The sequence below is a fragment of the Oryctolagus cuniculus genome, chromosome 19 (genome assembly GCF_051225735.1).
Source record: "Oryctolagus cuniculus isolate XC-2025 breed Fujian yellow rabbit chromosome 19, ASM5122573v1, whole genome shotgun sequence".
In the NCBI taxonomy this organism is placed as follows: domain Eukaryota; kingdom Metazoa; phylum Chordata; class Mammalia; order Lagomorpha; family Leporidae; genus Oryctolagus; species Oryctolagus cuniculus.
This window is the reverse complement of record NC_142885.1, coordinates 65,856,836-65,883,106: the sequence shown is the minus strand read 5'-3', so window position 1 is coordinate 65,883,106 and position 26,271 is coordinate 65,856,836. Positions and strand designations below refer to the sequence as shown.

The window sequence follows — 26,271 nt, the reverse complement described above, 5'->3', positions numbered from 1 at the left end:
GCCGCAAGGCGGAGGATTAGCCTAGTGAGCCGCGGCGCCAGCCAGAAAATGTTTATTTTGAAAAAAAAAAAGTTAGGCATGGATTTCACAACTTTTTTGCACCAGAATACACTTTTCGTTCCATTCCACGCAAACGCTTTGGGGTCCCCTGGAGTACAGTGGTTGAGAAGACATTGCGTGTGCGTCTCTGTTAACCTTGCAGTCTGTGTAGCGAGCCTTCCTCTGTTGGTCGCCTACCCTGTTCTCCGGTGACTGCTGTCCCACCCAGCCGTTCTCTGCCTTTTGTCTCGTGATCTCAGCAGGGTGGGGAGCCGGGACCTCACCTGGCCCTGCAGGGACAAGGCCCTGGAACAGGTGGCCCAGAGGGCAGGTGTGCATCTGACCGCCTTGCTCTGTCTCTCCTCTCGCCCACAGTGCCCGGCTTCCCGTATCCAGCCGCCACCGCCGCGGCCGCCTACCGAGGGGCGCACCTCCGAGGCCGCGGGCGCACCGTGTACAACACCTTCAGGGCTGCGGCGCCCCCACCCCCGATCCCGGCCTACGGCGGGTAAGTGGGGCAGCCCCCCCCTCCAAGGCGGGCCTCCCTGCACCACCCCTCCCTCCCTCTTTCCTTCCCTCCCCGGAGGCACGGAGCTGTTTGCCCGCGCATGATGGTCTTGGTTGCGCCTCCAGAAAGGCCCCAGCATGCAGCCCGGCGCGCGCCTGAAGTGGTGCACCTTGCAAAGAGTGTTGAAAAATGAGTGTAATTTGTCCTGTCATGGTTGGTACCTTTAAGCATTTGACATGTCACATGTTGTTATGTAAATTCTCTTTGAGACTGAATGCTGGAGAACAGAGAAATGGTTACAGCCTAAGATGTATTTCTGATGATTGCAAACATCTGGTTATTAAGGAGGTTGGACCACTTTTGCCCCTGAATTCCTCCACGGAGGGATGTGAGGTTTCCATACATAAAAATCGCTGGGGTGTAGTCGCTGCCCTCCCCAAAGACGCCTTGTGCTTTGAGGTTTATGAACCTGTGTGTGAGATGAGAACCTGGGTGTTGCGTCAAAGGCAAACATGCAAGAGTTGAGTGGAATTGGAATTAAGATGCTTTTTTGGTTGTGCTTCACAAACGCATTGGCTTTCTTTTCTCCTCTGTGAGGGGAATGCAGATGGGTTTGCTCCCGGCTGCTTGTTGGGTCCTTATGTGGAACTTCGGTGTGGCCAAGTGAGCATCAAGAAATGGTGGTAAATGCTATTTAAAAAAAAAAAGGCGCTGACATAGTGGCTGGCAATGCTGAGGTGCTACCCTTCCTGCCCTTCGTTAGAGACACCAGGAGAACATTCCTGGCCCTTAGGATAGGAGAGGGAAGGATGCTTCTACGGCAGTGGCCCTAGAACAGGGGGACATTTGTAAGGAAAACAGCGGTGCTGGTTGTCAGGACAGGAGCACGAGATGCAGGGCCATCGAGGGGTACAGTCCAGGGATGCAGGGCCGTCCCTCCATCACAGGGAGTAGTTAGGCTCAACTTGTCCACCATGCTGCCGTACAGAAACCCTACTCTGGGGGAAAGTCAGCAATACCCAAGAGAATCTGCCAGGAGGCTTCTCTGACCCGTAGCTGGCTTCCTGGTCCTTAGAGAGAATATAGCCACCCTCAGGACTGGCAGGCAGGGTTAAATGTGGTTTTCAACAGCTCTGTTGCTTATGTGTCTGATGTCACCTGAATTAGCCTGGGTCAATGTTCCATCACACTGATGATGGCAAGGAAATATTTTTCATCATTTTTTCCTGTCTCACCCATTCTAGCATAGAGCATTTGAGGTGTTTCCAAATAAAACAAAGTTGAGAGTATAAAGAAATGAAACTAGAGTGCAAAGGACGAAGACAAGGCTTTTCAGTTTTCCTGCGTAATTAAAGTTGAGTCAACTCACAGCTTCCTAGTGGACAAAGTTACAGAAAAAAAAAAAAAAGGCAGAAAATAACAAACCAGAGATCAGCTGGCCCTAAGTTCTCCCCATCCTCCAAAATGCATGTACAAGTCAGAAACCTTATCTGTCTGTCCATATGTCTTAAGGTATCATTGAGAGTAAAATTTGCTTCTACATCCTCATAGTATTGAGCCCATTTTATAGTCCAGAAATGCGATAGAGGTTTTTTTTTTTTTTTCCCAAGGTCACATAATGAGTTATGGAGGAAGAAAGAAACAAACAAGTTACCCTCTGGGCTCATGTAATTATGAAAGCAAGATTCATAAGCTATAAATGCGAAATTGCAGGTTTCTGCCACGTTGGTTTGTCTGAAAATCGTTACCTTACCTCAGAACATGGTAATTGTAGCTTTTTGCTGTGTATACCCTCAGCATCACACTATACTGAACAGAAAAAAAATAATAAAGTAAAATTATATGGCCTATCCTCACATGAACAATTTATAAAAATCTCAGCATAACACACCTGCTATAAAATTGAAATTTTCTAACTTATAATGAACCTGCTCTTTGCCGGGAATACCCATGCATAACTAATTAATGCCACAATCGCCAGGGAGAGACACAAGCGCTTCCAAATGGTGGAACAATGTGTGTCTGACTACTGCTGAAGGGATTTAATTGTAATACTCCATCAGTATGCCTAATCATTTTGGTTGTGATGGTGGATTGTGCCTCTGTAGTGACAGTAGTATGGCCAGGATTCTCCAACCATACTTAGCACTAAGAACTCTGAGCAGGACTCCACCGAGGGTTCCACAAGGGCTGGGCATGGGAGGTTTTCACATCTTCCTAAATCTGAGAGCAGAGTCTCAGTCGAAAAGAAGGGAATTCAGATGATAGCCTGAGAGTTCCCTTGGATTTCAGACTCTCTGGAGTGCTCTGGCATCTTAAAGGATTCATGGGACCAGCTCATCTTGGAAAAGACTAGAGAAGAGCGAGCCACAGAACGAGAGCTGGCTGGGGGAGAGGGGCCCGCCCTTGAGTTTGTGGAGGCAGGTAGCCAAGTGTCTGGAGACCCACTCCTGTTTCCAGGAGATGATGTCATTGGGATGCAGGTGGTGCAGAGCTAGTGGGAATCTCCTGGAGGAAATCTTCTGAAGGAAGATTTCTGTGTTTAACATCTTTCTTCAGTCCTAGTCAGCTCAGCTCCCTGCTCATTTCTACTTGTCTGTTTGTTTGTTGGGGGAGTGCTAAATGGGCAGAGACAAATAGCATCTTTTGAGGTATTTCTTCCAGTCAGAGTGGGGATTGGTGACATTCAAGCTAATAATTTTGTTAAATATGGTAGGCGGTAAGGTAGGGTATTTTGTCAACACCAAAATGTGTTCTTATCCAAGCCATAGGTGTTTAGAAAGACTTCCCAGGAGAGAGAAAAATAAAGGATACAGTTAAGTCCAGTCATCTCCTGAGATGCCACATTAGGATCTGGTTCTGTGAGTCTCCTTGATACCTGATGATCCCATTCTTTCCTAAGATAAAATTTAAATTTATTAAAGAACTATTTACTTTCCTCCTGTCATCAGTTGAAGAGCTATTTAACTGCCAACCTAAACCTCTGTTCTTCATGAAGCTTCTACCGTGAATCTCTGTGGTTGCTAAAATCCGAACCAAAAGTGTGTCATGTGTCATAGGTCCATGGTGGCTCCTACATTCCCAGCCCTCCACAGAAAAGGGGTGAATGCTACCACATCTCCCTGGCTGCACTTGTAGAGCCTTGGGTGATTCCCAACATCAAGATAATCACATAAGACCCACTAAGGATGCCTTTCCACTCACCCATTTCCTTTTATAGATTCGATGTTTCTGTCCAACTCGTGATATTTTCTGAAGCTCCTTCCAACACAAGATTTGAAGAAGCCCTCGTCTATTTTCTTGCACCTGCCTACATTGAATGCTTTAAGGACATTAATGCATAAATATTCCTTCTGGGGGCAGGGACTGTATTGAGGATGATGAAGGAATCCTCAAAACAAGTAGAAGACCCTAAACCCATCCAGCCAAGTCCCTGTTGATTGCTCAGACAGATGGAAAAGGCTATGTGATGATAGAAGGAGCAGGCTAGGATTCGTGCCGTCCTACCTAGGGTTTGAGGCAGATTAGACTGAGCCCCCAAATCCTATCTCATAAACCTTAGTAGCTCAATTAACCTCTATGGAGTCAATTTCCTTAGAAGGAGAGTGAAGAATGGCCCTGCCTTTGCAGGATTGATAGATGGTGTAGTGGGGACGTGCATGCAAGCTTACAAATAGGAAGTCCCATTGTATGCCACAGGTTCAGTCAACTGTAGCTTCTAGGCTGAGGTTGATAGAGTTATTGAATTTTTATTAGCTGCCCGCACTCTCCTCTTTTTCAATGCCCTTTTGGCTTGTGTACAACACACAGGTGAATCTTACACCTCCCTCTATGCATTATTTACCTTCTTGCTGGGAGGCACCCACAGTTCACAGACCTCCACTACCCCCAAGCCACAGAGATGGATTTGGACAGAGGCACTTGAATTGTTGATGGAATGTACAGATTGTAAATAAAATATTAGCTAGGGAACAGTTTCACAGAGAGCTGAATAGATGAGGTTTTCCATATCTCTCCTTGAATTTGATCCTGGAGTTGAATTTGATAGAGGAACCACAAAGTCTGGTCTGTCTCCTTAGGGCTCACATTTGGGAGAAATGAACATTGGGTAATTACTCTTCAAAGGAGCTTGAAAACTGATGATGTGTGGACCAAGATAGCACTTGGAGACGCAGGAGACAAAGCCTCCAGACTCTGCAGAATCCAGTGTTAGAAGACTGCAGCTCGACCCCTCCCTTTTCCGGAGGAACCCCGTGAGATTGGCCTCACCATGTTCTTCTTCTTAATTATTAAACAGCTACAAATCAAGTGCCTAGTCTATACCATTTATCTTGCATAAGGACACAATAGGGTGCTATAATGGGGCACCATAGGACCTTTAAAAAAATCCTACCCAAATCCTACCTAAGCATGCAGTGTCCGTGTAGGGTTTTGGACTTTGTTCTCTGGGAATCTTTGAGTAAAAGTGTTCTACACATTCTCAGGTAATTAATTCTGACACATCTGTGCACAAGTTCCCAGAGTTAGCCTGTTTGAAGTATGTTTACAAGGCTGCGTGCTACTTTGAGTAAAACAAAGATATAGAAGTAGTCTAGCAGAGAGCTTCTGATATTGGCCAGTGCAAGAATGAACCCTGCAAGTAGATCCTTGGGGATGTTTGCAGATTCCAGTTTACAAAAACCTGAATTCTGACACCAGAATCTGGCACTATTTTTGTATATCTTTCTGTTTGTAAATCAGCCATGTTTTCTAGTTTTATTTTCTGAATGTCAGATCTCCAACCAGTGTATCTGATGCTTAGGAACTTTCTCATTTAATATAAACACTAGGAACTAAGGTCTTAATTACCCATGATCAGACTACTGCCTAGAATTCTAACTTTGATTTTATGAGAGAGGGTAATTTCTCTTTTTAAGATGTATTTATTTATTTGAAAGAGATAGAGATCCTCCATCCGCTGTTCCACTCCCCAGTTGAGGGCAACAGCCAGAACTGCATTGATCTGAAGCCAGGAGCTTCCTCCAGGACTCCCATATGGGTGCAGGGGCCCAAGGACTTGGACCATTTTCTACTGCTGTCCCAGGCCATAGCAGAGTAATGGATCGGAAGTGGAGCAGCCGGGACTCGAACCAGTGTCCATATGGGATGCTGGCACTGCAGGCCGCGGTTCCACCCGCTACACCACAGTGCCGGTTAAAGTAACCAGAAAGTCTCTCCATTGGATGTACAGAGGAAAAGCTTAAAGTTGATGTTTTTAAAGCTTTTTTAGGGGAAGAGGAATTTCAGAGACACCTTTGATAACATGCTTAAATACTGTATTTTCTCTAGGAATATGTGTACAAACATATATACACACATTTCTGTACAAATACCACAGAGTCCATAGACCCACCTGCTTTCCATTCAAAATGTTATATTTTAGCACATTAAAATTTTAATTTATTTTCAAGTTAGCAAGAGCAACAGGGTAGAGAAGTTTCAAATAACCTTTCCTACAAGAATATATTTGTGGTTGGTGGATATTATATTACACAATCAGATTGTATAGTTTGGAGCATCCTATATTTTAGTTCTTTTTGTTTTTGAAAGTAAACTAATTTGCTATACTGCAATCATTCCCTGCTTACATTCATCCAAATATTTAACTACTGCTACTACCTTTCTAAGAAAATGAGATGTGCTTGGCATTATGTTCTTGCAAATGCATATTGCAATCCCAGAGTGATTGACAAGCAATACAATTACCTTTGTGTGGCTAGACATACCATCTCTGCTTTACAATAGGGCTGCACCTGTTCAGTGCATGACAGCAACTCCCATCTCCTGTGACTGGGCTGAGGTTAATTTATCTCTAGCTGTGTCCTGCACTTAGAACCCTGCTCTCACTTCCCCACGTAACTGATCTCTGCAGTGCACCTGTTGGACGAGGCTTTAAGGTGGATTTGGGTGTATTCTTGGAAACCAGCGTGAGACTGTGTGGAAGAGCTTGCCTAGACCTGGCTCCTCCTTCAGAATGGGACAGCTGAGTGACACAGGATTACCATCAGCTCTGTCTCAAATAGAAATAAAATAGCACTTGGGAGATGATTGCCACAAAGCAGTGATTCTCTTGGTCCTTGGATCAGCAGCACCAACATCCTTGCAACTTGTTAGAAACATACTTCTTTAGCTCCTCCTCTGCAATCCAGATTTGTTGAATCAGAAACTTGGGTGTGGCATGGGGTCTGCGAGCTTGAGGGAGTCTCCAAGTGATTCTGATGTGTGCTCAAGTTTGCCCACCACTGCCTACCAAAGGAGCTAAAAGTTTGGGCTGTAGAACCAGACCACCAGCTGTAGAGTCCCAGCTACATCAGGACCTAGTTTCCTTTGGTTACTTTCTTCATGTGTACTCATCACCTAGGGGTGCCGCAAGAGTTCATTGTGTAAAGACAGAACATTGCCCATCACATAGGGGTGCCACAAGGGTTCATTGTGTTAGGACAGAACATTGCCCATCACATAGGGGTGCCGCAAGAGTTCATTGTGTAAAGACAAAACATTGCCCATCACATAGGGGTGCCGCAAGAGTTCATTGTGTAAAGACAAAACATTGCCCATCACATGGGCTGTCACAAGGGTTCATTGAGATGCTGAGCATGCCCAGTGCTGAGACTGGGGACTGACCCAGGGCGATTGCTCTGCACCTATGAGTGGTGGTAGTAATGGTGCTTGTGCCGTTAGTAACTTAGAGAAACATCACACAGCTGCCAAGTGGCTTCGTCTCACAACACCAGCGAGGACAACTCTGTCAACTCCTCGTCTTTTGGAGTTGAAGGTAGATCACTCATGCAGCCTTTCATTGCTGTCCGAAACACGCATGTGTTGCACTCCGTGAAAGCAAGCCGGCCCTTCACAGTGTGGTTCGTAATCACAGTTAATTTTGTTGACTTCTTTTCTCCTGGAAGCTGCCGTATTCTGTTGGGCTTCTGAGGCTCCTTGAGGTCCAAGCATGCCCTTCCTCCAGGCCCTCCGAGCAGCTGGTGCCTTCCTGCCACGGGGCTTTGCCTGGGCTCTTCCCTTTGTCTCACCTGTCTGCCTCTCTCTCTGCTAGCTGAAGCTTCCAGCTTCCTGTGTCACTTGTTGGGATTTCACATCTCCATTGCTGGCTGTGTCTCTCCATCGCACATGCAGGGCACCTCTGAGCCTGCCTGCTGTAGCTCTGATCACAGCTTCAGTTTTACAGTCTGTGTGCATGGCCTTGTCACTGTGTCCCCAGATCCCTAGAAATTCCATGAGGGCAGGTGCAGTGCGGTGGGGGAGTTTGCTCGTCCTGCTCTTCAAGCCTGGGCATAGTGGTTGGGATGTAGTACATCTTTTAGAGAGAGAGAGAGAGAGAGAGAAACACTCGTATTCACTTCACCTGAACTTGTCAAAATGAGGACGCTAGGTCACACTTTCTGTTTGCTTCAGTGTCTCTTGAATGCAGAATGTCCATGCCCAGAGTAATTTCCCTCGGTCCATGGTGGATGGCAAAGCAAGGCAATGAGGTTGCTCCTCTGAGCACAGAGTCCTCAAAGGTGGACATCTAGGTGTGTACTTTTCTCACTTGCGGAAGTTGTTGGTACACATTGGCTTTACATGGAGTCAGCAACTGGCCACAGTGCGTCACTTGTCCTTATGGAAGAAAGGTTGGATTTTCCATCCGGAGTTCAGCCTCAGCCACACCAGGTGGCTCTTCTACTAGCCCACCCTCTGTGCCTATGGAAGAGCCCCCAAGGCCTGGGCTCTTCTGTTCTCTCCAGTGCTTACAGAAGAGCAGGGACAGAGCAGGTCCCGCTATGCACATATTTAGAAAAAGGCATGGTTTCCCATATATGTACATGGGAAATACATATATGTGTGTGTATGTGAAAATTTTAATATTTTGTTAATACTTGTACCACTTCCTGTCTAGTCTCTTGAATTGGCCTCCTAATCCATGGTCTACTTTTTGCTTTGGTTTTTTTGAGTGACACAAGTTATTTGTGTTTTTTTTAAGATTTTATTTACATTTCAATTTATTTGCAAGGTAGACAGAAGCAGAGACAGAGGGACATTTTCTATTTCCCTAAATGCCTGCAACATCCCAGACTATGTCAAGCCAAAGCCAGGAGCCCAGGATTCAGTCTGGGTCTCCCACGTGAGTGGCAGGGACCCAACCACTTGCTCCCTCCCAGGGTGCAGGCTATCAGGAAACTGACATCAGGAGCAGAGCTGGGACTCTAATCAAGGCCCTCTGCTATGGGATGCAGGCTGTGTTCTCAGTCCAGCACCAAGCACCTGTCTGCAAGTTCCTATTTTTATGTTTTGTTCTCCTTCCTACCCCCCTCCGTCAACACCAGCCATGGATGCTGACTAACCAAGTCCTACCCAGGCCTGAGACTGTAGGCTTCCTCCTCCCAGTGTGTTTTGGATTCTACTTAGAGCTGATAAATGACTGTCCCTGTCTGCCACCTCCTCGTGCCCAACCTTTGCTCTACAATAAGGGCACTGTTCACTCAACAGATAGCTATTGCACACCTTCTAGGTACAAAATCATGTGTGAACAGTGAGTGAGTGAGAAGGCTGACTAGGCCTTTGGGTGCACAGCTTTCAATGTGAAGTGAACCCCGTGTACAAATGCCTTAAATAGGAACTAGAAATGGATGAATGGTGCAGATGAGGGTGTGAACACGGGTGTCCCTGGTCACAGATAGGAGGAATCACTCAGCTTTAGGTGGCTGTTTGGCCACAAAGACAGGGTTGGGGCTACAGCATTAGGCGTGTTCAGTTGTGTGAGCAGTATCTAAGTTGCAGGTTTGCATCACGGGCACACACGTGCCTGCAGATTTCATTCTCTTTCACAGTGAGTTAATGAGTCTCCAGTATCATAAGTGATTTATCCAAGGGCATAGAACTGTGGACAGGGGAGACTGCAGTTTGACTCAAATTCTACATGGTTCCCATTTTGTGTGGCCCTCGGTGCAGAGGTATTTGCTTTTGGAGATGGTATGGGGAAAAGAGGCGTCCGTAGCACAAGGCCTAGCATGTGCACAGGCGTGGCAGCAGGAAGGAGTGGGGCGGAAGCTGTTTTGATTCGGCTGAAAGACCAGTTCTGTGGTTTTAGGGCCAAACTAAATAGTTGTCGCTCTCATGTCTCATCGGATCTGTGCCACATCCTGCTGGTGGAGGCTGGCCCTGCCTTCTGACCCCCAACAGACATTGTCTTTTTGTGTTGGAAATCTCGAGCGAGAATTCAAAGCACAGCTCAGGAAGCCGCACACCTCAGCATCTTGGATTAGGGCTTTACGCTGCTTGACAAGTGCTCCCGTGAACTGTAGCCCTCCCGGATCAGGAGTGAACAAGAGCTGAAAGCTGTTCCCCCAACCTTCTTAGCCTGTGAAATCCCTGCCACGTTTTAAGGATAATGGCACTTGGGGTTTTGTCAGTCAACTCCCAAAAGCTCTGGGAAGTGCCCTACGGTGTTCTCCAGCAAAGCAGTGTCGCGGCTGCAGTGTGTGCGTGTGTGTGCGTGTGCATGTGTGGGTGTGTGCGTGTGTGTGTGTGTATTTGTGTTGTTGTGGATGACCCTCCCTTGCTCAATATGCTCGGCTTACGTGTGGGTCTACTGCGCTACAAAAACCTGCTGGGATCCTTCAGTAATCAAAGTTGTGCTTCTGTTAAAACCCTGGCTTCGTTCGACGGCGGGGCTCATTGGTCCTCTGCCAGAATCGTAAATCATCTGGAAACTCCATGGGAAGATATCAGGGGAAGGTTATTAACAACAGCTACCGTCCTTTGAAAAACTTGTGTTTAGAAACCAGCATTTTTTAAGTCCAAGATATCCTGTGATTCTCGCAGAAGCCTGTGAGGTGTGCAGGGTACATATGATCCCCAAAAACCCATGTAACACTTAGGAAATTTGAATGGGCTTCCCCCGGTCACGTAGCTGTGAGCGTGTACTGTGAAACCTCGGAGAAGTCCACCAGCGCCCCTCCTGCCACCCACCCTTGAAGTCCCTCCTTTCTGAGATGACAACCACGCGGGCAGTGATCAGAGGGCTCCTGGGCAGTTGGCCTTTTCAGTCATAATGTGGGATTTTAGTGAGATAGAATTTATGTGTGTATGCACCCACCTATACAGGTGCACACATGATATAGGATCACATGTATACATACACATATTTGCAAATACATTCTTGTGTGTACATCCATACCCATGTGCACACACATACATTTGAATGTCAGGGCATGATATAGACAAGCACATAGCTGTATACATAGCTATACACGTTTACATGCTAGCACAGGTGTGCACGCAGTACACCTCCACATGTATGCACACATATATGCCTACAAAGCACACACGTAAGTTCTTGCACACACACATAGACACATAGCTCTCACATACACATCGTTAGTGATAAGCTAGTGGTATTACCCACAGAAAACACTACAGACTCTGTCTCTACCTTTATGATCTCATTTTTTCACACAGATGTGTGGTTTGGATTTTTGGGGGGTGGGCAGAAACCAGGCGGCTTGACGGTAGATTCAGACCTCGTAAGATGCTCGCGTCTGCACAGCCCCTTAGAAACCACCTTAGGCCTCTCTGCGTTTCAAAGCTGCGCATTTCCGCACCGCCTCCAGAGAGCACGGGGAGTTTGGTGCCCAGCACACAGCTGCGTCCTGATTCTGGGTCAGCACTGAACCTCAGCCTCATTTTCTACTTTGATGTCTCCAACCTCCTTAATCAGTTGAAAAGTCTCCTTGGTTGCCGTGTATTGGATCTTGTGACCAGACTAACTTTGCCAGTGCAGGGGTTGGTGTGTCTGCATGGGGAAATGCACTAATATGGATGTTTCTCTTTGTGTGTGCACCCTTGCAGTGTTGTTTACCAGGATGGATTTTATGGTGCAGACATTTATGTAAGTATTCATTAACGTGCATGCCGTCCTTGTTTGCTCCCAGAGCCATTCTTCTTACAAGTTTGCTGTGAGTTTCTCGACGCAGTGTGGTCAGTGTGCACTTCCTGGTCCACAGGAAAGAGCCCCATGACTTCTGTCTCAAGGCAGAAAGCCTTGGCTCATAAACTCACCTGCTGTTCAGTGAAGGTGGCGTGGCCGCCTTGCTCAACTTCTTGATAAGAGCAGTGGCCTCCACCGAAGATGGCATTTGCTCATGCCACATGAAAGAACACACACACGCACCCTGGTGAAACTGTCCCCAAAGTTCTCAAAACCGTCTGTGTGTTTGCAGTATAATATTTATAACAGCTGTGCTTACCAGCTGCAGAGGGTTAAAAGGTATTTTCATGGCTGATGTTTTTGATACTTTCCTTATTAATGTAATTTTTTTTTTTACTTATTACAACAACTCTAGAAAATCTCTCTCTCAGGCTCTCTCACTTTCTCTTCTCTCTCTGAATATAGATTATTTCAGGAAGAAATACCTCCTAATTCTCCCAATTCAATCTGTGTCAACCTAGGCATCACGCCCTCACTTCTCTTAACCTATTATTCCTTCTACTTCCCCCAAGCCTTTCTATATGAGTGTGCTTTTCATTTTTGGAGAAGAACAGGGTGTCTCTCACCACAGGTACTGTGATTAAACTCACCTGTGTTGGACTCAAGGCACTTGGTCTCTCATATGGTGACATGAGCATCAGTGTTATAAAAAATGACTTGGAATAAACCCAGTTTTAAAAATGGGAAGTATTGAGGAGTGTATTTTCTAAATGGCATAGTTTATTTTTATTACACATGACCTCAAAGAGGCAGTGGAATCATATTTGTTGTTTTATAGACTAAATAACAAAGAAGAATAAAATCAAATTTCTGATCAAATTGATGCCATTTAGTAGAAAATGAGAAAGACACTGGTTATTTAATTTTATTCCTTTTGAATTTCAAATCGTTAGAATTTTCAGACATGGTATTAATCTCCATCAATGATGGATTTACTGAAGTTCTATTATTGCATCTAGTATATTTTCTACAATCTGTGGGTTAGTTTTCTTTCAGTAATGAAATGAGCCAACAACCCCTATGGCCTTTATTCACCCAGTGAACAACCAATTTCCTCTTTTCTATAGCATCCGCCGCTCCTTCTCCCTTCCACCTTCTCCAGACTTTCAGTTTGTTTTCTGTTACAGCGTGAGACAGGCCAAAGCTGAGCAAGCAGCTGAGGAGCCCAAATGCCAGGGCTCGCCCGCTTCACGTGGGACCTTTCGGGCAGTTATGCAAACGGCATCGCTAGGACCACAGATGACAGAACTGAATTCAGGGCTTTGTTTATTTTCACTTGGGAGATGGAAACAAGTAGCTAAGGAATGGAGAATTTAAAAAAAAAATACACTAAAAAAAAAAAAAAAATTCCATCAATACCTACCCAAGAAAGAAAGAGCTGTGCATTTTCCTCAGCCTAGCTAAGAACAAAAATGTAATTGGCTATCATTTATTGAGTGACTGGTTTACCAAATGATTTCTCTGTCACTGTCCAAGCCGGCCCAAACACTTTAGTATCGTTGTCCTACTGTCCGTATTTTAATGCCAAGATTTTCCAAAGGGCAGTTCCAAGTACCTAAAGAAGTCACAGAAAAACATTCTGAAATATATGAGTGTTGCTTACCCAGTGCATTTCTGGCTTGTCTCCAAGGAGACTGCTGGGTCTGCCGAGCTAGCTGCAAACTCTGCTCTGTGCAAGAGGATGGCTTTGGCGTGCTGCTGCTGGGGCAGTGCGGAGGGAGCGGAATGAACCAAACCACCAGACCACGCACCACTGCAGCAGGGCCAGGGCTCACTGATGACCTCCTGCCCATGTAAGGGAAAGAATGTACTCCCTGCTCTCCAGAATTTACCATGCACGACTCCCCCTGGCCAGAGGGATGTTGGAATCTTGAACGTACTTTTTCAAGCTACCGTTGCTGTCTCCCTTCGGATACTAGTGTGTTCTGATGATTGGAAATGTCCTCGATGTTCCTTTTGGGAAAGAGCTGATGGTTCAGAAGATGCCCAGGAAATCGGGAGAGAGTTTTATTTTATTTAAAGAAACTTTCCCACTTAGACTCCTTTGATCTCATTAAAAACGGTGCACAATTAAAAGGCTTAGGGCAACCCGGAGAGGACCTGGACCATGTATTAGACAAATCTGCCTCCTCTCTCGGGCTTAAGCCTCATATTTCTCAATTTTCTTGAGCAGAGAAGGGTGTTTGTAGGTTTGATTACTTCTGAGGGAGGAAGCTGACGCAGCTCTCAGTCTTCCCTGTGCCATCTTTGTCCATTCGGGCAGTGTATCAGGCAGCTCAGCACAACCGTAACAGCCGGCACTGCTGGACCACTGCCCTTCCCCACGGACCTGCTCCCTCCCTCCCGTTGCCTTTGTTCTCTGCGGCTTCCGGTCCCTGCCACCTGGTGTTGGAGGCCATGGGTCCTTTTTCATCCTGCTGGAGCACATGGATTTGAAAGACCTGCATGGTCTTTTTTTAAAAAAAAAAAAAAAAAGAAGGCTCGGGCACTGTGCAGGTGGCCCTCAGCTGAGAAGAGGGAGAGTCTCAGAGTGAGGAAGAAGGCGGGGGGAGGAGCGTCCCCCCCACCCCGAGGCCCTCCTTCCTGAAGGCACGACATGTTCACATACATGCACGGGCACACACACACGTGTACTCATGCACATGCCTGTTTCTTTCAAAACAAAGGGATCTGGCTTTCACGATTGGCCTATCAACTGTACAAGTTCACCGGTGTTGCTCCATGGCACCCAAGTTAAAACAAAAATCCTCTTCAATTAACAGATGGGGCCAGTTAAAATAATTCAATCAGTAATAGCAGAACTAATCCAGACGGTGTGAAAGCAGCAGCCGAGGGACTGCATTTCCTAGACCTGAAAAGCCATCTGGAATAGTTGCAGATAAAGACAGCCAGAAATGTACCAAAGAACAGGAAACACATGTTGCTGATCCTTCGTTGAGGCGCTTGTTGGTTGGCCTTCTCAGAGATCAAAGAAGACGGCATTTGGCCAAAAGATGATGGGGAAATAAAAAGAAGATAATTATTATAGAACTGCTCAAAAGAATCGAGGAGTTGTCCGTGGATGCTAAAGTAGGATAGGAAACAGAGCATGGAAGCCAGAGAGAGAATGAATCCACACAGTAGCTAGCCAGCATGTCTTGATGGGATTCCAGTGCATTTTTGCCATTTGTAGATTCTGTTATAACAAGTCTCTGGTTGACACCATGGCTAACAACAGTTATTTCTGGATTCATGTCACTCCGCCATCCAAATATCTTAAAACAAATTGGTGTCCTCATTTCACCCATGTTTGAGCTCAAGAAGAAGTGTCAGCCGCTTCAGAAATGCAGAGAACTGGAAAGCAAGCGCTCGGCAGATGCACGCCAGGGCTTTCTCCCTGAGCCCCTGTTTTCCGTGTGAGCTGTGCACTCCTCACCTGGCTCCCCGTCCTCCCGCACCACAGGGGAGGGGACTGCCCATCAAGGAGCCTGTGGGACACAGGGTACTCAGCGATTTATCTGATTTATCAGCCCCTCATCACCACGGCCCAAGCAAAGAGCTTGGGTAAATTTCATTACCTCTTTTCTTTTTCTTCCTAAAAGAGGAAACATTTTTTTAGAAGAAATCATTTGTCCAGAAATATTCCCTGATAATCGGCTTGAGTGCACCTGAGCGGACTACAGAGTTCAGCACTGAAACCCTGAGCCCTCAGACTAACGTTGTTTGCTGCCTTGAGTGAAATCCGAGAAATGCAGTGACACACAGGAAAAGGGCAGGGTGAGAAAGAAGAGACCATGGAGACATGGTGGGTTGGGCGGGCCTCGGGGGATCCGTCTCCACTTGAAATGTTCACGTAAGCAGTGGGAGCCGGAGGAAGCACACAGAGAAGACAGAGAACGCTGACAGGCATAGCTGCACAAGCTGGGATGTCAGCTTGGAGAGCTTAAGTAAAACTAAATTGGAAAGGAAAGCCAGACTGTGTATTAAAAAAAAAACACACATGCACACGCGTGCACACACACATACACACACACACCCCTACACACCTACCTCCGTAGGGAAGGTCCCTAAATCTCAAAGTGGTAACCACTTTAATGCCTGCCCTGGAACTGGAGTATCTCGCTGCAGACTGAAGACACTAACGTGACCTCACCCATGAATACTTCTCACATCTAAACATTCCTGTCTGCCATCAGGGTTCTGCTGATACCTTGTCAGTGTTAGGTTGCAATGAAGTGATGACATATTCACAACACTTATGTTAGTGCTATCACTTTTTATTCTCTTTAAATCTTTTCCTTTCCTCCACCATTCCTTCCTGCCCTCTTTATCAGAGAGAGAGAGAGAAAGAGAGAGAGTCAGAGTCTCATGTGCTGGTTCATGTCATAAATGCCTGCAATGGCCAGGGCTGGACCAGGATCGAACCCAGGAGCTGAAAACTTCCAGGTCTCATGTAAGTGACAAGGGGCCAACCAGTTGAGTCATCGCCACTGCCTCCCATGCTGTGCGTTAGGAAAATGAAGTGGGCAGTAGAGCCAGGATCAAATCCAGGCTGTCTGATGTGGGTCTCAGGCGTTAGACTAAACACCCACCTTAACAGAAGGTTTGTAAACACAGACAAACAGGTTTGCTAGCAGCCTTGGTAGCTCCTGGGTGACAGAAATTCATGAAATGCCGTTTTGCTATCTGTGTCATTAGAGGAAATTGGTTTAGTGATTAATAGTGATTTAGTAATAAGTGAAGATGATGCCATTGTGGTTGTGGCTGTGCTGCTGTGGCAAGTGCCCTGAAGTCAGGCGTCCACACGCAGCCCTCAGGTTTGCCAGAGAATTTTGATCACAGGATAGAGGTTGATTTGCAGTAGATCACTTGAACCATTGGAATGTGCTTTGAAAGGTAAGGAGCCATGACAGTATCCTTTTTCTCCTCCTTCAAAAAAAAATAAGTGCAGATTATGTTACAAAAACAAAAGTGCGTTTTTTCTGCCCACATCTCCATCTTCTTTAGCACTTTCAGTAACAGAGATTTTCCCCCAAATGAGTTAGCAATACCCAGCCTCCCCTTTGGTTTTTCATGGTCCCCTGAAGTTCGAGAAGCAAACTTGTAAAGGGATTGCTCTGGAGTTTCTGTCTGACTTATGCATTTCTTTTATTTATTTCATTTTGCATTGAAAACATTACATTTCTGTTTCCTTATAGAGTAGTGTATCAAGAGCCTGTGTATGGCAATAAATTGCTGCAGGTATGAAATCCTGACTGGTGGAAGAACTCCTCACTCTGATCGTGGGTCTGCTCTGAAGTCCTTTACTAACCAGACACTTCGGGGGAGGGCAAATGTTTCCTAACATAGGAGGAGGAGAGACTTCACTGAATTTTCCAGTTTCAAAGTGAATTCTTCTAGAATATGGATGGTCACCCCTTTATCTTCTGACACGTCCACTGATTGTCATGGGGAAGTTCCTTCCAAATATTACGGCACTTGACCCAATGTTAGTCGCGATGTTAGTGAGCCATAGCCATGAAGTTGCTAGATCCTGAGTGTGTATCACAGTGGAGGTCTAGCTTGACTGTTCCTTCCTTGCTTAAAAAGTATCTGGATTCAAGCAGCACAAATTCATTGAAAAGAACCAGAGAGTTCCATTGGACCGATTATCTGAATAATTGTTTGGTAGGTTTGTGGGGTCTGCTGGAATGGCTAAATCACAGACTTACATAGTCCACGTTCACCATAGCTCACTTCTGCTAGAACCTCCCTGGCTTCACTGTGGCCTGTTCCTCCCTTTGTAAACAACCCCCAAATGAATGAATCTGGGGGAGGAGATGTCAGCATATCCATAGGTGAGAGATTCTCCAGATTTGATCCATACCATTCAAGCTACAGCTACAGAGAAAGGTGAATCCAAAACTCTGGATGCTTAATGAAAATGTTACTACCTGAGTTTTCCTGTCACCTGTTTTTATTCTGTTTTTCTTATGTCAATTTAAAAAGTACTCTCTAATGGATGACTGAATTTTCATTTAAAAATACAACGTTATTACAGAGGTACATGGACATGAGAGGGAAAAATAGTTAAAATTCCTGAGATCAACTTTCATGGTCACATTGGAAGAAAACTGGGCTTCCATTGCCACATAATAGCGGAATACGTGATGCGGACAAATTAGGGAGTCATGATTTATATTTATGTTTTCATTTTGAAAATACCCTTTCCATTGTTATTACAGTAATTTCAGTTACATGTATACCAATACAACCGCTTTAGACAGAGCAAGACCAGACCCTTGAGTAGCCTAAGAAAGGAGGAAGCCTCTTTCTTTGTTTAAGCCCACTGCTACCTTCCTGTGCACTCAAGCTAAGGGGAGGTGCACAGACCACACACATATTACACCCCCACCCATCATGCCCGTGTCCACTCCACACACAAGTTTCCCCTCTCCTCTTAACTGACTATTGGGCAATTAAAACATCTTTTCTGGAAAGAATTCTCTAACATGAAAACCTTGATTTCCATTATCAGCCTACCTTGAGAAGCCTTGGAGATGCAGGGTTGTCATCACTGTTATTGATGCAAATGGCAGCAGTTCTATTTTTGTTTAACCCAGAATTTCCCAAATCTCTCTGCTCCTAAACGCTTTCCTTTCCCTGCTGCTGTCAGTATCCTACAAGCACAATTTTTCTGGAGCATCCTTTGAGGTCCTCAGTGGGTATGTTCCAGAGAGTTCATTAACAAAGGTGGTGGTGGTAGAGACAGGGAGCTCCACATAGACATCTTAAATTTCTTTGTATACAAGGCAGTTGCTGCCCAACATGAAGAACATGAGTATATTTTGTGAGTAGGGAGTGTAGGGCTGTGTTGTATCTCTAGTCCCCTTTCCCTCTGCCTTGGTGGTGGAGATAATCTCATTGTCAACAATGCATCTTTGTCGTAAGGTTGGGAAGAGCCAGTTCAACATGAACCCAGCCTTGTGGCTGTAGCCAGAAGCAAATACTCCTTTTTCACACATTACCACAGAACCTTGCAGAAGCTCCGGCTATGCTCAGCGAGCTGCAAAATATGAAGCAATAAAATTGATTAGAGTCACCTGTTAGAAAGGCAAATTAAAGCAATTTGTATTTTTTGATCATTTTACAGTGTATGCACACATATACAAGTTAATACACAACTCTGTTATTCCCATAATGTGGATTTCATAGGAAAGAAAAATAGCTAAGAAAGACAAGGCAGTAGATAGAGGTGGAGGTATCAAACCATCTAATACGTCTTTTCCCCCAATTACTACATGTTTCAGGCATGGCTTGGACTTGTGCTGTGTAATTCTATAGCCACCAGCCCCATGTGGCTATTTACATTTAAATTAAAATGAATTAAAATTAAATGAATTAAAAGTTCAGCTAGTTGCCCAAGCCACAATTCCTGTGTTCAGTAGACACTGCTGATAGGTGGCTGCCATGGTGGACAGCACAGAGTGTCCGCTTATCACCAGGTGGCCTGTTGGACGGCAGCAGTGGGACCACCGACCGAGGTAAAGATGTCTCCACTAGCTCTTATGACGTTGGGAATATTTGTGAACAGGTTTCCAGGTTAAAAAAAAAAGACAGATGCAAGGGCATTGACCCCCTTGTGCCTGTCTTATACAGCAATATTTTCTCTAAAAGGCCAAGTCATAGGCATAGAGAGAGAGGGCATTCCCAAACTGTCATGGATGGCTGGTCTGTTGTGCAGACAGATCCATGATACACCTGCATTTTACGTTTCTACCATAGTCATCAACCTAGTTGTCAGTGACGTTATTTTCCGCTTGCACTGTGGCAGTGCCTTCCCATTTATCAAACTTGCTCCCTGTTTTCACAGAGATTAGTGCAGAAGGTGCGAGAGAGATGGGAAGTTCAAGCCAAGAGGGTTTTCAAATAGGCTGTGGCTAGAAGTCTTTGATGGGACCAAATTCATAGTACCCAATTATGGTTGCAATAACCCCCAATGCAAATATCATTTGTAGTCGTTGTTTTTGGAGATAGAGGGAAAAACACACACATGCACGTGTACACACACACACACCCCTTCACTCCTTTTTTCCCCTCAGCAGCTCCAGTTGGTTTCAGCTAATGCCTCCTACCTGATTCTGGCCCCTCCCGACTTTGCTGAAATTTAGCGTGTATGCCTGCCACACCTGTGTCTTCCTGTATGTATCCTTTGAAAGCCAAGAAGATGGGCTAGCAGTTTAGAATGGCTCCAGAAATCACTGACCTAGTTCCTCCTCAGCCCCTGGCTCAGGGCTGGTGTGACAACGGCTCTGATTTTACAATCCCTCAGCACTTTTAATGAGTTTCCCCATTGGTAATTAAAAAACCCGGTGTTTGGAACAGGAGGTGATGTCTTGCTAAGACCTCCTTTTTAGCTTCCAGGTTTTTCCAAGAGAAACTTTGTTTCATTTTTTTAAATTGGCAAATTACTTGTGGTTATCTGTCAAGATGTTTTAGATGTGTCTTCTCCAAGAGTAATCCAAAGAACAAATTTCTTTAAGAATAAAGCAGCTTGTTTGAATTTTTATGCAAGTGATAGCAGTTTTACTCTCGAAGTAGCTGTAGCCAGAAGGGAGTAAAAAGAAATGAGTGAGACCAGTTTACCTACATCATGGATAATGCTTTTTGCTTTATCTGTTTCCTTTCCCACCACTGAGTTTCCCCTGGACGCCTGCCAAATGTCATAAACCACCACCCGCCATCCCTACATTTGTGAGTTCTCTGTTAGATGCCCTCAAACACACAGTTGTGTCCAGAGTTGCCGCTTTGGGAGGGTGAGAATCCATCCCTTGGAGGATAATGGGACTGTGTGTTCTGTTTAGAACCCACATATACCTTGTCCTGTCCGTGGGAACTGGATCTCTGTGATAATTGTGCTGAGATCCTGCCACAGTGGTTCATGGATGGCTCTGGTCTGTTGAGCAGGAAGCTTTGTTATTTTCACGGTTTGATGATCAGCGCTCCACTGAACAGAGCTCCTTTCAGACATGCCCGTTCCCTCGTCCTGTTTGCTTAGCTGAGCGCGATTGCAATTAGTGCTCCATACAACCACGTGTTAATTACTTTTCTTTTCCATTTTTTCCCTCTTAATTTTATGTACAAATTAGAAGACTTTATCATATTTTCCACACCAAATAATTCTCCATCTGAATCAGTGTGAGACATAGCAATGGGGTATCTTTAGCCAAAAATAACGTTTAGGAGATGCTCAACATTTTTTTTGGTGACAACTGTGTAACGTTTTCAAAGCTAACGATGTCTTCTTCAATGACATTAGTGGTTACATGACTCCATATACAAGAGAGTACCAGTAAACTTACAACAGAAGCAGTATCTGACTTTTAAAATAAATATAAAGCAAGATAGAAAATCCACTTGAATTGAAAAAAATTATAAGGAAATAATACAGGATCAATAGAATACAGTTTAAGTTAATAGCGAATAAATAAAGGTAAACTATCAATTTGGAAAATCTGGAAAGTTCAGCAAAGTATTAAGAGTGTGTAAATAATCTCCTGTAATCCTCCCACCCCAAGACAGTCACTATTAACATTAAGGTATGTTTCTTTCCAAGAGCGTCTGGGCTCTTGCTTTGGGACCTATGACCGCTAACCTTTAACCCCAGCTGGGTTGATCGCCACCCTTCTCTCTCAGTGTGTTGTGTACTTCTGCTCTGACACCAAGCTTCCATTAACCTCAACGTTGGATTGGTAGATGTGGGTAACTGCTGCTCTGATGTGCTCTCACTCGGGGCGTCCCTGGGTTGCACTCCCGCCCATGCCTAAATCCAGCCTCTCCTTGCGTTTCAGGGTGGTTACGCTGCGTACCGCTACGCCCAGCCTACCCCTGCCACTGCCGCCGCCTACAGCGACAGGTGAGTGCTTTCCTTCTCGTGCTCCACAGCTCCTGGCAGCTAACTTAGGTGATGGGAGAGGAGGTTGTCTTCCTTCTTGGTGAACATGCATGACGACAAAGGAAGCAGCACCCACAGAAGCAGTTCCCAGGGTAGACAAACTCATGGCCACATAGAGAATGAATCGTTAAGCCTAGTTCATCCTAAACTTCTCACCTTCTCTGCTAAGGCAAAACGAACGTGATTGTTTTCTCCCTGTGCAGTAGTGTTTCAGATCTCTCGATTCCCATGACAACTCACCTTGCACACACACACACACACACACACACACTCACTCACACACACGCTCACTCCCCTTACAACACTCTCATGGTCTGCTACAGAAGACCATGGTTAAATGTGCCTCATAGCAAGAAAACAGAAAATGATCTTTCAGGTTTCTCTCAATTGCAGGTCCCTTCTTTGTCTTTTTATAACTTTTCACACCCACCCAGCAAAACATCCCTTTTACTGCATTTTGAAATTCCAAGTACAGCAAGGGGGAGTGTATCTGGCTTTCATAAGGAGATCCCTTCTTTTTGGGCAATGCCCAGCGTTCAGCCCTGCGCACATAAGCCGACTTTGGTTTGCACAGCACAAGTGAAGACTAGCAGTGGAAGGGACAGAAGTGTTCTGGAGAAATGCAGCAATCTGAATGGATGGGCCTGGGCAGGGCGTGGGGTGGGGAGGGTTTTGTTCCCCGAGCTTAACAGATGAGCTGGTTTCTGAAACAGCAAGCCATAGCTATTTCTGCAGATGCCTTGAAGAGAGAAAAGTGTGCGTTTCCATACTGAATGCAATCCTTGGCTCTGTCTTCTGAGGACATAAATGCGAATGTTCAGACGCTCTGCATGCACAAATGTCATCGAGGGGGCTTCTTTTGGAAATGACTCCTTTACTTTAAAAATCTGTTTCATGAATAAAACAATAATGATAACAATTTGCATGTGTGGCTGAGGCATGCTGGGTCAGACAGGTAAGCAGGCGATGTATTTGACTCCGGAATGGGCGGTGTCCGCGGCCCCCCGGGTCTCCCACCAGGCCTGTGGTGATGTGGTCTCCTCTTGGTTTGCTGTGGTGTGCTTTCTCCACAGTTGCTTTCCATTTCTCACAAGATGTGTTGTGAGCTCATGGTAGCTACAGAAGTCTTCCGGAATGTCACTAAGCACTAAAGCCCTGAGCCCCAAAAGCCGCATTTTGGAAACCCCACGCATAAATTTGTCACACATGGCTCTTTGGCAAGTTAGAGTTGAGAGCGACTATCTGGTTGAATGCAGGTGTTGTGATTGTCTTAGAAACAGCCACAGTGAATTCTCAAGGCTGTCTGTAGGAAGGCTTCAAAAAAAAAAAAAAACCAAATAATTGTCAAGACAGTTCTAAACACGTCAGTGATTGAGATTCCCCATAATCAGCTGCCAAGATGCAAGATATGCTTCCTGTACGTTGCTGTCTTCAATACACTTTTGACACTGGATTTAGGAAAAGAGGGTCAATAAGTCAGAAATACTCTAGATCCTTCTGCAAATGAAGGACTTCCCGCTACTAAATTCTGCACACTCAGATTCACACAGTATCCATTGTAATGTGGTTCAGCTGCAACCCTTAATTATTTTTATGAAAATATCTCTAGATGCTAAATTCTCAGACACCCACTTTGTATATAATTATAATCATAGTAACTTTAGCCTGCTGTATAATTATAACAATCTTAAACGCATTCATTTCTTTGAATGTTTATCTTGCTTCTCAGTGTAAGTGCATCCTTCCCCAAGTTGAAAAAAGGTTAATTACTAAGGTATAATTTAAATTGCTTTCTTCAATAAGACCAATACAGACATCAGAAAAAAGTAAACACTATTTAATAGTATTCTTCGAAAGGATTACTTGAGTATCTGGCCACCTCCACTTGCATTCATCAGAAAATGAAGTTAGCATTTTCTGCATTTTGGAAAACCACATATGCAGATGTAGTTTGGGAATTTGATATTTTAACATTATTACTATTTCCCGTTGGCAACATGACCTGAAAAGATGCCCCCATTCTTAGAGAGGTACAGGTTTTAGAACAACTCTGCAATGCCCACTTTTCATGTAACGGTTTCTGTCGAAGAAACCAAGTAATGATCCTCTTGTCCATATAATTGGCCTCTTGTTGTTTTTTAGAGAAATTTGCATACTAGGTCTTCGTGGTTACTGTGGAAATTGATAGCAGCCCTGTTTAACTTTGTTATAAGCAAGGCACTTGTCATATGAAATTATTCATTGAAGCATAGGTAGTAATAAGTAGATTCCCAGAAAACAATCTTAAAAATGGTATTTCTGGTTTGATTTATAAAATGTCTCTATTAAGCCTTGGGACTTCCTTTTATTCTTAGTAGGCAGATGCAGAGAAGGAAGATCACTTTATGAAAGATTCATATTTTGGGAGAAATGTTAAATTATCAGAATAGCTTTTGAATCTAGATTGAAGATGCCAAGAATCTAGACTTTGTCTTAGAGCAACAGTCTAAGAAATGATTCTTAGGCGGTCACAGCCGCACATCACTAGTAATGGACTCTCAGTTCCTCTTCTGCAGAAGACAGGAAGACGAAGGGATAAACTCATTATTACCCGACAGATACTCTTCAGAACAGGAAGGAGAATCAGCAGGCGCTGAGAATGTTTGGGTAATGCGCACTGGTTGTCAGTTTGATCAAAGGGAGAACAGCAACAAACTTTCCCTGTAATCAGGAGACTCGCTCTTCAGACATCTTGAAAGCCAAAGAAGTTTGATGTCCCCAGTTGGTAGAATTTTTACCTTTTATCAGGGCACATTAAGCCCTCGTCAAATTAAAGATTCAGGGACCTTTGAAAAACACTGAACTCACTAACCCCAGGCCTGTGCGGGAGGTCCTTCATGGGCACCTTGCAGCGCCCTGCCCATCATCTTCTCGGTTCAATGAGCACATGCGGATGATCTCGGAGTACCCTGGGAGTCCCTGATGCTGACCTCCAGAATGAAGACCATCTGGTGTGGGCAGAGATTTCCCCAAAAGAAAAAGATCTGACCGGACTAGGTAATTTTACAGTCTCATTGACGCACTTAATGGGGATAGGTGAACGTCCTTTCTCGGCGGGTAGGAAGCATTCGGCAAGCACTCGACCTCTCCCAGTCTTTATTTTTAATCCCATTTTGATTCACGGAAGTCCAGCTGTCCAGATTTCCGAAGGCGATTGTTTTCTGAGCTTGAACCGGTCAAAGCATGGCAGTGGGGTCTTCTGTCATTGTTCATTGCATGTCACTTGGTGTTGCTGATCTGTCTGTGATACGTTCTGGATTTGATGGGTCCATCACATGAGCTCGGTGAATGGCTTGCTTGAATTAAGCCTGGGGCAGGCTTCTCTTTATTGATTGGCTCTTGGTTTCTCTCTGTATTATGACTTGGTCGTTGTTGCATCTTCAGTAGCCAGACTGGGAGGTGGGGAGTGGGTAGATCTCCTGTTCACTGAATTGTGCCACAAATATTTGGGGAAATATGTCTGGTGTGTACATAGCTGTGATGAAAATGTTCTCTCTCCAGAAAGACAGACATTTGTCATGCTTGTCCTGCTTGCTAACACTCTAACATCTCCTAATGATCAGTGCATGAAAATGACCCTTGACCTTAGAGCAGAGAGCAGGCAGATACAAACCAGACACCAAGGAATGCGAATCCGTCACTACCCGACAGTGAGGATCAATCGTTACCAGAGGCCGTTCCCCTCCCATGTGAAACATGCATTTCATTGAAAGTTTCCCAAATATCAAGAAGTTTTTGACAATGAACAGTAGCACCAGGCCACAGTTGTCCCTAGACTGAGCAAAAGAGACCACAAGCATTACGATTTGTTGATTTCATAGTTCTTTGGAGTTTTTTGGTTTATTTTATCGAGACCTATAAAGTTTCGTTGCCCCCATCATATCAACCCGTACCATGTGAAATTGCTATTTTTGTGTGACTGTTATGTGGAATATTGGCCATTCCACATAACTTGATTAAATCTGCCCCCCCCCAAAAATGCCACAGTGTAAACTATCTTGCTCTCTGCGTACACACAACCACATCTTAGGGCCTCAAAAAGGACTCATAGGGTATCGAGGTAAAGCCTAATACAGCAGTGTCAGAACTCTTCACAGTCACTCACAAGCTAGAATGTTGTTTAAATCCGACACTCATAATCTAAGAATAAAAGGTTCCCTTTCCCAAACAGATCAGTTAGTGTTTCTTTCTTAAAACTCAGTAGGAATAAAATAATCATGTTCTTTGCAACATGGAGGACTTGGTCTACTATTTTAAAATGTAAAGAGGAGAGAGGGAGAAACAGACATCTGTAGTTGTAGGTGGCTAGGTAGGTAGACAGATAGGACAGATCCATGGGGTGGAGGTGGATAGAGGAGCAAGAAGAAAGAAAATAAACAAGGGTAGAAAGGGATGAAAGAAGCAAGCAAATGGCTGCCCTCTCATTTTTCATCATAAGCACCAACAAAACTGCACAGAATAGAGCGTGGGCTTCATGGACAATCTTAGTCTGACCCAAATGGATAAAGTGAGTTGATTTCCACTGGTGTGGACAACTCCCTCCATTTCAGGGCCTTTTGTTTCCTGGACTCAGATTAAATAATAGAGAAAATCTGTTGTTAAATTGACAGGCAAATAATTCATTTAAAATGATGTACCATTGTTTTTGGCATCCTTTTCAAATGATTTATACTAAAAATTAAGGAGTTCTTAGTATATAAAGGATAGGAACTTCCTCATTGGAAAATTTACCATTTAAAGGCTATATTT

At 44.7% G+C, this 26,271-nt stretch overlaps 1 protein-coding gene across 50 annotated transcripts in view; it reads left to right on the top strand.

The window, feature by feature from the left end:
- The window catches only part of RBFOX1 (RNA binding fox-1 homolog 1), a 1,595,659-nt gene that overhangs the window by 1,538,257 nt on the left and 31,131 nt on the right, over window positions 1-26,271 (top strand). For 26 of the 50 annotated variants that reach the window (XM_070063963.2, XM_089321246.1, XM_089321248.1 and 23 more), the window contains 3 exons: window positions 415-547; window positions 16,748-16,790; window positions 21,380-21,444. In XM_070063963.2, coding sequence (XP_069920064.1) covers window positions 415-547; window positions 16,748-16,790; window positions 21,380-21,444 — 241 coding nt within the window. Of the gene's footprint in view, window positions 1-414; window positions 548-11,431; window positions 11,472-16,747; window positions 16,791-21,379; window positions 21,445-26,271 lie in introns of all 50 variants that reach the window. The other 24 variants (XM_070063951.2, XM_089321262.1, XM_070063948.2 and 21 more) reach the window with 3 other exon arrangements.